The sequence below is a fragment of the Gopherus flavomarginatus genome, chromosome 2, assembly GCF_025201925.1.
Source record: "Gopherus flavomarginatus isolate rGopFla2 chromosome 2, rGopFla2.mat.asm, whole genome shotgun sequence".
Taxonomy (NCBI): domain Eukaryota; kingdom Metazoa; phylum Chordata; order Testudines; family Testudinidae; genus Gopherus; species Gopherus flavomarginatus.
This window is the reverse complement of record NC_066618.1, coordinates 252,032,778-252,045,534: the sequence shown is the minus strand read 5'-3', so window position 1 is coordinate 252,045,534 and position 12,757 is coordinate 252,032,778. Positions and strand designations below refer to the sequence as shown.

Here is a 12,757-nt window from a genome sequence, read left to right as displayed (position 1 = left end):
GCATAAACCCACAGTGGAATACAATAGGATTCTCATAATGGCAGATGGGAGTGCCTTATACTGAGATGTGAGAGACTGATGAAAGGTCCTCTTCAACATCAAAAGGGGCATCTCCACCAGAAAACGATGGAGAACCAGGAGGTACTAGGGAGAAGTGTAATTCTAGTGACTGTGTAGATCTCAGTACCGAGAGGTGCTCGGTATCCATCAAGAGAGAAGACTCCAGCTCATCCAACACAAACAGGTCTCTGGAATATCTAAATTCCTATGGTATCTCATGAACTAATGATACTGCAGGTAAAGGTCTACTTAGGTAGGTCCCTTGCAGTGGAATCTGATGGTATTAATGATGCTGACTGCTTCAAAGTGATTGTTGGCTGAGGTGTATGGTTGGATTTTTGAGGCACCAAAAGAATCATAATGTTGGGTACCGAAGAAGGTGGTGGGAGGTCCACTGATACCAACTTGCTAGAAGTAGGCTGTTTTTCCCTGCTGCTCCAGTCATGCTTTGATAGTATTGAAGCATGCTTCGGGTCATGGCCCTTAGAGGAGCTCAGAGTCTTAGGAGCACGGAGTCTTAATGCTACCCAGACTAGTACCTGAGGGCTCAAACACTTAATCTTTCCAGAGATTGAGATCTTTTAGATGTAGGTTATTTGTGAGAACTAGAACTCTTCTTCTTAGAGAGCATTCCCAGAACCTTCCAACTTCTTCCCCGAAGGTCTGGGCAACTGCAGTGAAAAGGTAGACCGAGCATTGTGCTCAATCAGAGACTGATATATGGGAGTGGGTTGGGAGGGGAGAGCTTCCTGACATGAGTCTGAGGCCAGGCAAAGAGATCATTTCATCATCAGGAGTTTGAGCTTACTCACGTGGGTTTTCCTTGCCCTGCTTTTAAAAACTGAGAAAAATTGCAATTCTGGGGAGTGTTGTGATGGATTTATGTAGCAGGAACTACAGGTTCCTTAAAGAAAAACTGGACATTTGGTTCTCACAAAGGGGCTTATGCCACAGTGCCTTTGGGACCAACCTTCAATGTGAAAGCAAGGTTTTTAAGTACAAAGTTCCTTTTCCTACACCACAGGCAGCGCCCAGAGGATGGGACTCGGGCATAAAGAACACAGGATGACTGCCAAATCTTTCACTTTCTCTAAAGAGTCCTCCATCTGTTCCTGAAAAAGGTTGTCCTTATGTAGAGTAGGTGCTCGAGTTCTTCTTTTTAACCTTCTGTCAGAAGCTAGAGACCTGCAGACAAGTTCTGCTCTCACCGCTATCTCACCCGCATCTAAGGCCACATGCTCCTAATGCTGGGACAGGCCCACGCATCCTTCCTATACTCATTTAAGTTCATGATACTTGTCATGGGGAAGGACTCTGACAAAACCAAAGGGCTATTTTCCCAAAGGTTATACCCGCTCTTTGACCATGAAACCCTGGCAGGCCACGACATGAATGGCTGCAGTCATTGACTGGTAACCTCTTAGTACAAATGAATTCTAGCATCAGAGTTCAAGGTGCGTTTCCTTAGTCTTCTCTCTGGCCACATCCAAAGCTATCATGACAAGCAAGCTCCCATTGGAAAATATGTGATGACCTTGAAAAGAACAAAACTTTTTCTGAAAAATCTTAGAGACAGGACAGATGAGGTGTCCTGATATATCTTCATGAAATGGTCTGAAGTAGGGTGCAATGGAGCAGGAACCTTCTGAGAGCAATTGTGATCTGTGTAGATGGCTGGAGTGGCGCTATTTCAAAATCTGCCAATTTAGCCAGCTTTTAAAGAAATTAGACGAAATAGAAATATATTTGGCATCAGAAGACTTGCCCAGTTCTCCCCAGTCCAAGTAACAGCCATCTCCCTGATCATCACCCTGCACCCATTCAGGTGACAATTGATTAGAGTGCCAGAAGCTTCAAGACAGTGTCTCAGAAGGTGTCAATTCTGGTTGCACTAAGATCTTAGGCACAAGATCCCAGGAATACCAGCACTAGGGCTAATGCTCTGTACATCAACAGAGCAAAACACACTCCAACTGTGTTGAGAATTCTGACAAGTGTCAAAGATGGTACTGCATCCCTCAGGACAGCCTTGGAGATAATCTGGAGCAATTTAGTAAGGTCCCTGGATGCACATCGCAGAGTCTCACACTGGCTCTGTCTCCTGAAAGCTAAACAGAGCGATAAAACCAGAGGGTTTGACGCAGAGCAGCCAGGAGTCAAGGGCCTCACCAGAGATATATCTTTCTGTGCCCATTCCTGATGTTTCTTATGTGGTACCTCATTAGGCAAACTGGGGCTGAGTACAGTCAACTTAAAGTGCATAGTTGAATCTTCTGTTTCAGACGGGATGTCACAGGATGCTTTGGTGATGAAAGCTAACCCAGTGAGCTCAGAGCAAGCTGTACTAATGCAGGAAGTGAAAGCCCTGAATCCCAGTGCTCAGAGGCTGAAATTGGCTCAGGCTTACAATTAAATGATTTCTCCTTTGAAGCATCCAGTTCATCCTCATATAGAGACAGTGCACAACTCTTGATTGGGGGGAGGGGAGGCACAATTTAAATGCTGGGGAGGACGCATGTGACTGCTTCACATGTTGCCTCTGAGCTGAGGAGTAGCAGCAGAGCCATGAGCAGCAAGGCAGTAGGGATCAAGTGCCTCGGGGAACATCTCATGACAGCTAGGGCCCATGGGCAGGAGCCTACTCTAGGGGATGTCACCAGCCAGCACTGGGCTCCTTTGGGGACAGGGCAAGAGCACGTCAGCGGCGCGGCTCAGACCTGTGTCGTCCACCCTGCCGAGGGAGCACCCGACCATGCACCCCACAATTTGAAAACCTGTATGGTACATAGAAGGCAGAAATTTGGGGAGGTACCTGACCCTGTATCCCCACCACCACCACACACACACTGCCTCTGGCCTCATATCAATCTTATAAGGGTCTCCTAGAGGGGTCCCTCAGTGAGAGTCTGGATATGATCCCCATAATATTTGACTGCTCAGGTGGTATATGTAGACAGTTTAACACTCCTGCATACTCTTCTTAACTCTCAGAGGATACAGTGAATCTGTTCATTCATTAATGTCTTTCCCTACCGAAGAACAGGCTTTTCTTGAAGCTGCTCAGCTATAGGATTAAGAAAATGAATGACACCCTGAGAGGAAACACAGAGACCATGCAAGAAGTTTCACAGTTGAACAAAAGCAGATACTTCAAAACAAAGTAAGGGAGCCGAACTACCGAAATGTTGATGAAAAGCTGAGAATCACTGAGTGATTAAAAGAAAATCAAGAACACTTAAGTACCAAAACAACACCCTCAGACAAGTGCGCCAAAAAAGTCAATACTCAAAGAAGAGGCTGAGCTGCAGAACTGAAGTTTGCCCTAAGGTCAGAAGCTGATGTATACTTGTACCAGTTACTATTGCCCTTAGGGATTATAAACCTTAAGTGCTCGGGAAGCAGACAGGTCTTGAGCTGGAGAGCGGAGACCCAGCAGTGAGAATCCTGCACAGGTAGTAGTTTTAGAAGTACAGGTTCTAAAATAGAACCCATTATTCAAGTTAGTGATGCTAACCTTCTTTACAGATGAACATCTCACAATACATACAGTTGCGTAATTCTGAAGCCATTGGGAGCAGTAAAGTTAAAAATATCTCCTAACATTTTATAGCTTACTAAAAGTTACCGAATAGAGGTATCGTTGGTTGAATTGTTGCATAGCTCCTTGTAGTTGGTTACGTTGAGACTGCCACTGCTCGAAGTTCCTGACCGATTCCATGGTTGGTCGCTGCCATGTTGTTGTTCTTGTGTTATGATCCACATAGTAAACTCTTCCACGATCATCAACCCTTCTTTCCCAGCTAACAAACAAAAATACTAATGTTAATAGTTATATAATTTTCAGTAAAAAGTACAAAGCTAATTTTCTGTGGTGCACTAAATTCTTAGCTAATGTTTCAGTTCCAACATAGAGATGAGAGATATACAGCAGAAATTAAAACTTTTGCCTAACACACTGGTGTTCTGTTTCTGAGACTTTATGTAAATTTCTAGAAACAACTGTTAGCCTTCCAAGGGAAACAAACAGTCTCAACCATTCTTCTGCACAGCGAGACCAAAAAGGTCATAAAATAAGTACTCTAAATTTAAACATTAAATAAAAGGATAAATAATTCAACATTATTAGCAGCAAAAGATCAGCACAGGCTATAGATGTGCCACCAACATTCACATAAAAGTAGCTATGATGATCCTGATCATTATCTGGTAAAGATTTATGCTTTTTTATTTTGTTTTGGGGACGGGAAGTATTGCAATACATGTGTGGTACTGCTTTTATGAACTTCTGATTCGAAAAAATACGAGTTGTACAATGATATTTTTTTCATGTAATTACAAAATGCAATAAAAATACTTTTTGGTACTAATGTAAGTAAAACATTCAAAGTAGTATATAAACTCTCATTACCCTGGTGGTAAAGGCTGTGGTCTTTCCCATGTCGTAGTTCGTGTGTTGTGATCAACATAATAGGTTCTACCATGAGGATCCTTTCTCTGTTCCCATCTTAAACAAAAGACATGTCTTTAAACAAAAAACAACACGAAAATGTTGCCTTCTGATTAAATTTTCAGACAAGCGCAAAAAAAAAAAAGTCTGCTAGTGAACAAATGGGTTATCCAATCCCAGTCCTTACTCTAAAGGCTAAGGGTCAAATTTGCCCACTCACAAAAGGCTTATCTGCCACATTATGTCCTATCTTATATGAATTCTTCTTACTTTCCACTCCTGGGGAAGTTTGCACCAAAAAATTAAAAATTCTGCATATTTTGTGAAAATAATACAATATAATCACACCAGTTTCAATTGTTTTGATAATTTACTTAACCAACAACACAGAAAAAAATCACAACTATTCAGCATTTCCTAAACACATGAAAGCTCAGTCACAAACACTTGATAACTAATACTTTGCATTCCAGTTATAATCCTGCATTTGAATTTAAATTACATTACAGAACACCAAAAAACAAAAAAGTAGAATGTCATTTTAAATTGCTCAGAGTTTCATACATGAAAGTCATACAGTTTTCCTAATTATTGTCCTGGACCTGGCTGGGTACTTTGGGAAGTGCTTGCTTCTGATTGTCCTGACATCCTGACATTTTATTGACTGCTTGGTAACTGTTTTATTTGCCCTCAAAGTTTGTTTTTTTTTAATGGGTACATAAAATAAATTCTGAGCTGTAATCTAAGTCCATTGTGTCACTTTGACACAGGAAAAAAGTCAGAATGCACATAGATCTTCCTTGCTGATTCCCCTACTGTCATTTATAAGGCTTTACATCACTCTGGCAATGTAGGGGCCTTAAAACTTTTACAATTGTTATGCTCCTGTGAGAACTGATGGAGAATGGGAACAGTTTATAGAATAGGAACAGTTAACTAACAACATTAACCACATTACTATGCAAGCAGGCTGCTACATTTCTGCCTTGCAGAAAGAGCCTTCCGTCTGCATAATTAAAAAGACCTACGTCTCCACTCCCCCAGCAAGCCGTGGTAGCGTGCGAGAAGGACAGAGTCTCTCTTGCTTGTTGGCAGGCATGCATGCCCAGCGACCCCCCCCCCCCCGACAGTAATCAATGTCTCCACCACAGGCACGCATGCTCACCCTCCAGCTTCCATCCAGGACACATCACACGATCCATTGTTTACAGTCAAGCCCCAAAAATACAATCGAATTTGCTCCAATCCTTCAGACAGAGACAAATACCTACAAGTTCTTTATCAAACATTCTTAAAACTACAATACCCACCTGGGAAAGTGAGGAAACAGACTGATGGAGTGAGACAGTTACCCAGAAGCCACCTACTACAGGACAGGCCCAACAAGGAAAACAACAGAACATCACTGGCCATCATGTACAGCCCCCAGGTAAAACTTCTCCAGTACATCATCAACGATCTACAACCTATCCTGGAAAATGGTCCCTCACTCTCACAGACTTTGGAAAGCAGGCCGATCCTCACTTACAGACAGCCCCTCCAACCTGAAGCAAATAATCACCATGTCATAACTTTAGTCCCAGATTTGGACCTTAACGTCCAAAATATGGGGGTTAGCATGAAAACCTCCAAGCTTAGTTACCAGTTTGGACCTGGTACTTGCTGCCACCACCCAAAAAATTAGAGTGTTTTGGGGCACTCTGGTCCCCCTGAAAAACCTTCCCTGGGGACCCCAAGACCCAAATCCCTTGAGTCTCAGAACAAAGGGAAATAATCCTTTTTCCCTTCCCCCCTCCAGGTGCTCCTGGAGAGATACACAGACACAAGCTCTGTGAATCCAAACAGAGTGACTCCCCCTCTCCGTTCCCAGTCCTGGAAACAAAAGCACTTTCCTCTTCACCCAGAGGGAATGCAAAATCAGGCTAGCAAATCCAACACACACAGATCTCCCCCTGATTTCTTCCTCCCACCAATTCCCTGGTGAGTACAGACTCAATTTCCCTGAAATTTCCCAGTAAAGAAAACTTTAACAGGTTTTAAAAAGAAAGCTTTATATAAAAAAGAAAGAAAAATACATACAAATGGTCTCTCTGTATTAAGGTGACAAAATACAGGGTTAATTGCTTAACAGAAATATGAATAAACAGCCTTATTCAAAAGAATACAAATCAAAGCACTCCAGCAACTATAGACATGTAAATACCAAAGAAAAGAAACCATATAACTTACTATCTGATCTCTTTGTCCTTACACTTAGAAGATTAGAAAGCAGAAACTACTTCTCCAAAGCTCAGAGAAAACAGGCAGACAGAAAACAAAGACTCAGACACAAACTTCCCTCCACCCAGAGTTGAAAAAATCCGGTTTCCTGATTGGTCCTCTGGTCAGGTGCTTCAGGTGAAAGAGACATTAACCCTTAGCTACCTGTTTATGACACACCAGCAACTACACACCACACCACAGAAACACTAACCCAGGAACCAATCCCTGTTACAAACCCTGTTGCCTACTCTGTCCCCAGATCTACTCCAGCGACACCATCAGAGGAGCCAACCACATGAGCGACACCATCAGGGGCTCATTCACCTGCATATCTACTAATGTATATGCCATCGTGTGCCAGCAATGCCCCTCTGCCATGTACACTGGCCAAATCGGACAGTCTCTATGTAAAAGAATAAATGGACACAAATCAGACATCAGGAATGGTAACATACAAAAGCCAGTAGGAGAACACTTCAATCTCCCTGGACATTCAACAACAGACTTAAAAGTAGCCATCTTTCAACAACAACAAAAAACTTCAAAAACAGACTTGGAAGAGAAACTGCAGAGTTACAATTCATTTGCAAATTTAACACCATTAATTTGGGCTTGAATAGGGACTGGGAGTGGCTGGCTCAATTCTCCTTCTCTTGGTATTGACCCCTCCTCATCAATTATTGGGAGTGGATCACATTCACCATGAGTGAATTGGCCTTGTCCACACTGGTTCTCCACTTGTAAAGTAACTCCCTTCTCTTCATGTGTCAGATGCCTGCATCTGTAATTTTCACTCCAAGCATCTGAAGAGGTGGGGGTTTTTACCCACAAAATCTTATGCCCAAACAAATCTGTTAGTCTTTATGATGCCAACAGACTCGCCGTCGTTTTTGTGGATACAGACTAACAGGGTTACCCCTTTGATACTTGCAGTTAATATAGAACCCAAGAAATAGAGTATGAGTAGTTCAAATTATTCCTTTCAATGTGCATTACATTGCATTTATTAATAATTTTATTTATGATGGTGCTTATTCAACTAGCTTTTAGGTCCATGTGGAATTTCTCAGTGTTAACTACTCTTGACTGTCTGCACCGAAGAACAACACACACAAAATGCATTCCACCCATGACAATACCAATGATCCTACCCAATCTCTAAGGAGAATCTGCACACATTCGGGTACCTGGTTGGGAAAGACTGTTTCTGAACAGTGAGCACCACTCATACTACATTCATTTTTATATTTATTGATTTGACTTTAGTCTCCACATTCCCTTTCCCACTTGCTGTAACCCAAACTTTATTAAAGCAAAGTAACAATTTCACAACAACTTTGTCCATATTTTCTTGCATTAAACTTTTCTTTCATCAGCAAGCACCTTTAGATGTTCTCAACAGACCTCCTCTCCAGCAATGACCAGACGCCAAGGAGAAAAGTGGACTGTACGTAATCATATATGCGTATTCTGGATTTGTGCATCTTTTCAGCACCAACATCAGGTTATGCAACTCCCACACCTACTTTGAAAATGCCACTGGGACACCTACCACTTAGCCACATTCACGGTGCCCACATGCACTCAGAAAGGTTATGTTCCGACACAGGTGCACCAAGGCTGTTGAATGCACTAAAGCCACCTTTCTGAAAATCCTTTATTCCTTAAATTCCACTGATGCACTTGCTGTCACTCTAATTATGTGCTTATAATACTTTGAAATTTTCAGGCTAAACAATTTCCCCCCAATACTAGACTATATTTGTTCCCAATCATCATCCTTGTTCATATCCTTTTATCTTACTATCATGTTAACTTAGCTGAAAAATGTAGCAAAACTCATGCTAATTGCAAGATTTCGCACTATTATTTATGCAAAGTGTCTCTGCAGGTCTATTAGACCCCTACAAGATATGAGAAGCTGCACTTGGAAAATCATCACTTAAATTACGGTAAAGTCCAAATAAAATTATTACTGATTATTTACATATCAGGACTCGAAGCACAAGTTCAATGCCTATAAGTACTCAGTTCTCTAAAGGTCAACTTCTTAGACTGCAAAGCCTAAGTATATAAACTATGCACTCAGGGAATCACATGAAGCTGAGGAACTGCAAATGGTAAATAAAGATGAGGAGAGGGGAGTTATACAACACAATCTGGAGCACTTGGTAAAGCTGGACCTGTTCAAACAACATGCATTTTAATACAGCCTTTCATACATATTGAAACAAAGAATACTGTTCATACTTACAAAATGTGAGACTGCATCCTAGAAAGCAGTGACTCTGAAAAGGCTTAAAGGGTCATAGAGGACAAACATGATGTTGTGGCAAAAAAGACTAATGTGATCCTTGGATGTATAAACAGGGGCTTAGCACAAGTAAGAGCAGAGCAATGATTTTACTTCTGTATATGGCACTGGAGAGACATACAGTTCTGGTGAGCACATTTTAAAAACTATACTGAAAAAATGGAGAGGGTGATTGGAGGGCTGGATAAAATGCCTTAGAGTGAGAGACCTAAAATCTGTTCAGGTTATCAAAAAAGAAATTGAGAGGTGACTTGATTACAGTACATTCATAGGGAGAAAATACCAGGTACCAAAAGGCTCGTTAGCTGAGAAAAGATATAACAAGAACCAATGACTGGAAGCTAAAAAGGGACAAATTTTAACAGTGAAGGCTGATTAACGAACTACCAATGCAAGTGTTGGATTCTTCATCTCTTGAAGTCTTCAGATCAATACTAAATACTTTTCTGGAAGGTATGCTTAAGTCAACACGCAAATTATTAGACTCCATACAGGGGTAACTGGGTGAAATTTAAGGGCCTGTGGTATAAAGAGATCAGATTAGATAATCTCATGGTCTCTCCTGGCCTTAAAATCTATTTATGGAATTTTCACCTCCAACCAGCAGTAACTAGCATTTAGGCCACTTCAAAACCAATACTAATGACTTTGTAGAGCAGCAAAGAATCCTGTGGCACCTTATAGACTAACAGACGTTTTGTAGAGCAGTTATCCTGTCTCTTTCTCCCACCCCACACACAGAGTGTTTTGAGGTCACTGGACATGACCGCATTGATCCACTGGACACATCACTACCGTTCTATAGCTCATACAACCCTTCTTCCTCCCACTAGTAGTGTGCAAAGCTTCAGTGGAGTTTCATCACCCTAAACAGGGTCACCCCCAGAACTGTGGCAGTAGTCATACAGCTAGAGAAAGAACATAAGAATGACTCGATAGCCTCGTGGTTAGGGTTCTCACTTAGGGTGTGGGAAACGCAAGTTCAAGTCCTTACTCCAAAGACTATTTATTTATAAAAAATGGAACAACTCCAACAGGACAGACTGAAAAAGACTCACAACAGAGCATCCCATCCCTTAGCACAGTAGCTAGGCCACTGTCCTGCAATGTGAGAGACTCAAGTTCAAATCCTCTCTCTAGCATTCCACGAGAGCATTCTAACCACTGGGCTAAAGGTTATAAAAGGGAGATCCCCCTCATACCTTCCGGCATTTTGTGAATCTAGCCCAGAAACTCAAACTTAGTCTAACTCATTTCTCCACGTTGAACAAAGAGTCCAGAGGACTAGGTTGTGGCCACACTGTTTAACCACAGCATTAGAAGTTTTATGTTAACATACATTAAGAAGTATGACCGAGGTTCAATTCAGGAGTACAGGAAGGATGTCTTTGCGCACCCAAACCCATGGGGTATGATGTGACACGTCTCATGTAAAAGTGCAAAAGCATTAGCTGGAGATGGGGCTTCCAATGGAGGCACCCCTGTCCTAGTGGAAGCATGGTGCAGAGAGGAGCAAGTAGACCCCCTGTAGCTTATTAAAGCACCAAACACAGGAAGCAGGGGATAAGGAAGTAATGAAACTGGCTAAGTGCAAGGGGCAGAGTGCACTTTTAAGTATAAGTCTAAGTTCCACTGAAGCAGTAATCAATAGATCGGGGAACAACAGTAAATAAACATTGCAACTGAAGTAATATTTTCCACTCAAGGAGACAACGTATTTCCACAAAAGTTAAAAATTCCAGTCAACCTATGTTTTAGTATGTCCTTAATATGTGCTTCAGTTTCAGTTAACTTCAGTAAGCGCCTCTCAAGTCTCGTTTGTGAAGTCATGTGACAGCTAATAGGACAGCTTCCGTGTTAATGCAGTAGTTGCAAGCACCATGACTAACTTGGACTTGCATAATTTCTATCCTTTTTACACATACATACACCCCCACACCCCCTTTACAATGTTATTTGTATTCAGAACATTTTTCGGACACAACTCCAGATACCCCTGTTAATGTCTAAAGTATTTTCAAGATATTTTTACTGCATTCTCTCCCCCAGACACACACACTTCTTGATCCCTATATATGTAACAAGCTTAAAAAGTAGATGAGCAAGGAACTATGTCCCAAGTGTGGAATAAGTTTTAATATCTCAAAGATTCTTTTTGCTCAGAATGTCTTGAGGCTCTTCTATATAAGTCATATCACTGTCTCAGCAAACGAGCAGCCTGTTAGTTTCTGGCACCAAAAGCTGCCACCCCAGTTAGGACTGCAATACCGCAAAACTATTTTAGATCATATAACTATGTCTCAGCCAACTGGACTGTATTTGGCAATCCAGAGCCGTAATAAAATCTGTGTCTATATATAAATGTGTTCAGGCCACATAGGATTAGATCATATTATTAATTAAAACCAAGCCCACATACCCTGGTGGCAAAGGTTCTGTACTGGTACTACCAGTCTGCTGTCTCACAGGTTCCCCAGATGCACTTGAAGATTCCCTTGGTTTTGCTGCTTCTGCAGTGGTGCTGCTTCTGGTATTAGAGGATTCAGAGTTTGTGGTAGTTACAGCTTCAAGTCCAGCAGACACAATGGGAACTGTAGAAGATGTGCTGTTTTCAGAGTAACTAATTGCGTCTGTTGTGTTAGTGCAATCTGTAGACATGGGAGTTTCTACAGAACCCATAAAAGCCTCAGAGGCAGAATTATCAGCTTCCGGTGCAGATGACGATGACTCACCATTAACTGGGAAGTACAAAGTAAGAACATTTTATACAGCAGATAGCTTTCTGATACAATTTATTTTTTAAATGATAAACATGACGTAAATTTCATCCACTGACAGAAGAAATGCATTTTAAGGTAACACCTTCTAGATTCTAATGAGCTAAGTAAAATGGAACAGAAGGCAGCTTCTTCAACGAAGGTGGTGCTTCCCCTATCCCTATTACAGACCCTTAGCCAATCCCCAATTCATTGTGAGCGTAAGATAATTTACTTAAACTCTAGTTTATATACGTAAATAAACGAAGGCTGGTTCCTTGCAACCAGAGTTCAAGATGACTCTGTATATTCACAATATGGGTAAAGCGACCAGTGAAGCCTAACAGTAGAACATTCTCCAAGCAGTACCTGTTGGAGTGCATGTGTATCCTCTCCTCCTTCCCTCAGTGTCTTTAAATGTTCTGATGGCAAAGCTATATAAGGAAGTATTATGCCCACTACCACCTCAGTTCCTTCCAACTGCTGACCCAGAGAAACCAAAATAGAACCGAGGAAGAAGGGAGGATGAGCAGGAAGTATGAATGTTCAGAGTCATCTGAAAGAAATAACGATTACCTATTTTTTGTAACTGTTGTTCTTCAAGATGTGTTGCTCATGTCCATACAAGTAAGATGTGCAGACTTGGAATGGATATGACAAGCATTCGAACAACTCTGGTTACAAGTAACCTTCATTTCTTTTTTGAGTGACTCCACATATTCCCACTTAGGAACAGTTTGGCAAGGAGTGCTGAAAAACTCAGGAGGAGGGAACAGACTTGAGCAGGGGGTTGGAGTAGATGACCTCCTGAGGTCTCTTCCAATCCTAATTTTCTATGATTTTCTATGATTATTAAAAACAATTGAAGCACTACTCCACCAAATCTAGCACTCACTCTTGAAGCCAAAAATCCAAAGT

The 12,757-nt window shown here is 41.6% G+C and overlaps 1 protein-coding gene across 4 annotated transcripts in view; it reads right to left on the bottom strand.

Moving 5' to 3' along the window:
* WWP1 (WW domain containing E3 ubiquitin protein ligase 1) overlaps positions 1 to 12,757 on the bottom strand; it is a 186,437-nt gene that overhangs the window by 108,071 nt on the left and 65,609 nt on the right. For 3 of the 4 annotated variants that reach the window (XM_050940711.1, XM_050940710.1, XM_050940712.1), the window contains exons 8-10: positions 11,503 to 11,821; positions 4,469 to 4,582; positions 3,686 to 3,860 (exon numbers count right to left, since the gene is read on the bottom strand). In XM_050940711.1, the coding sequence (XP_050796668.1) occupies positions 3,686 to 3,860; positions 4,469 to 4,582; positions 11,503 to 11,821 (608 nt within the window). The remainder of the gene's footprint in view (positions 1 to 3,685; positions 3,861 to 4,468; positions 4,583 to 11,502; positions 11,822 to 12,757) is intronic. The other variant, XM_050940713.1, reaches the window with a different exon arrangement.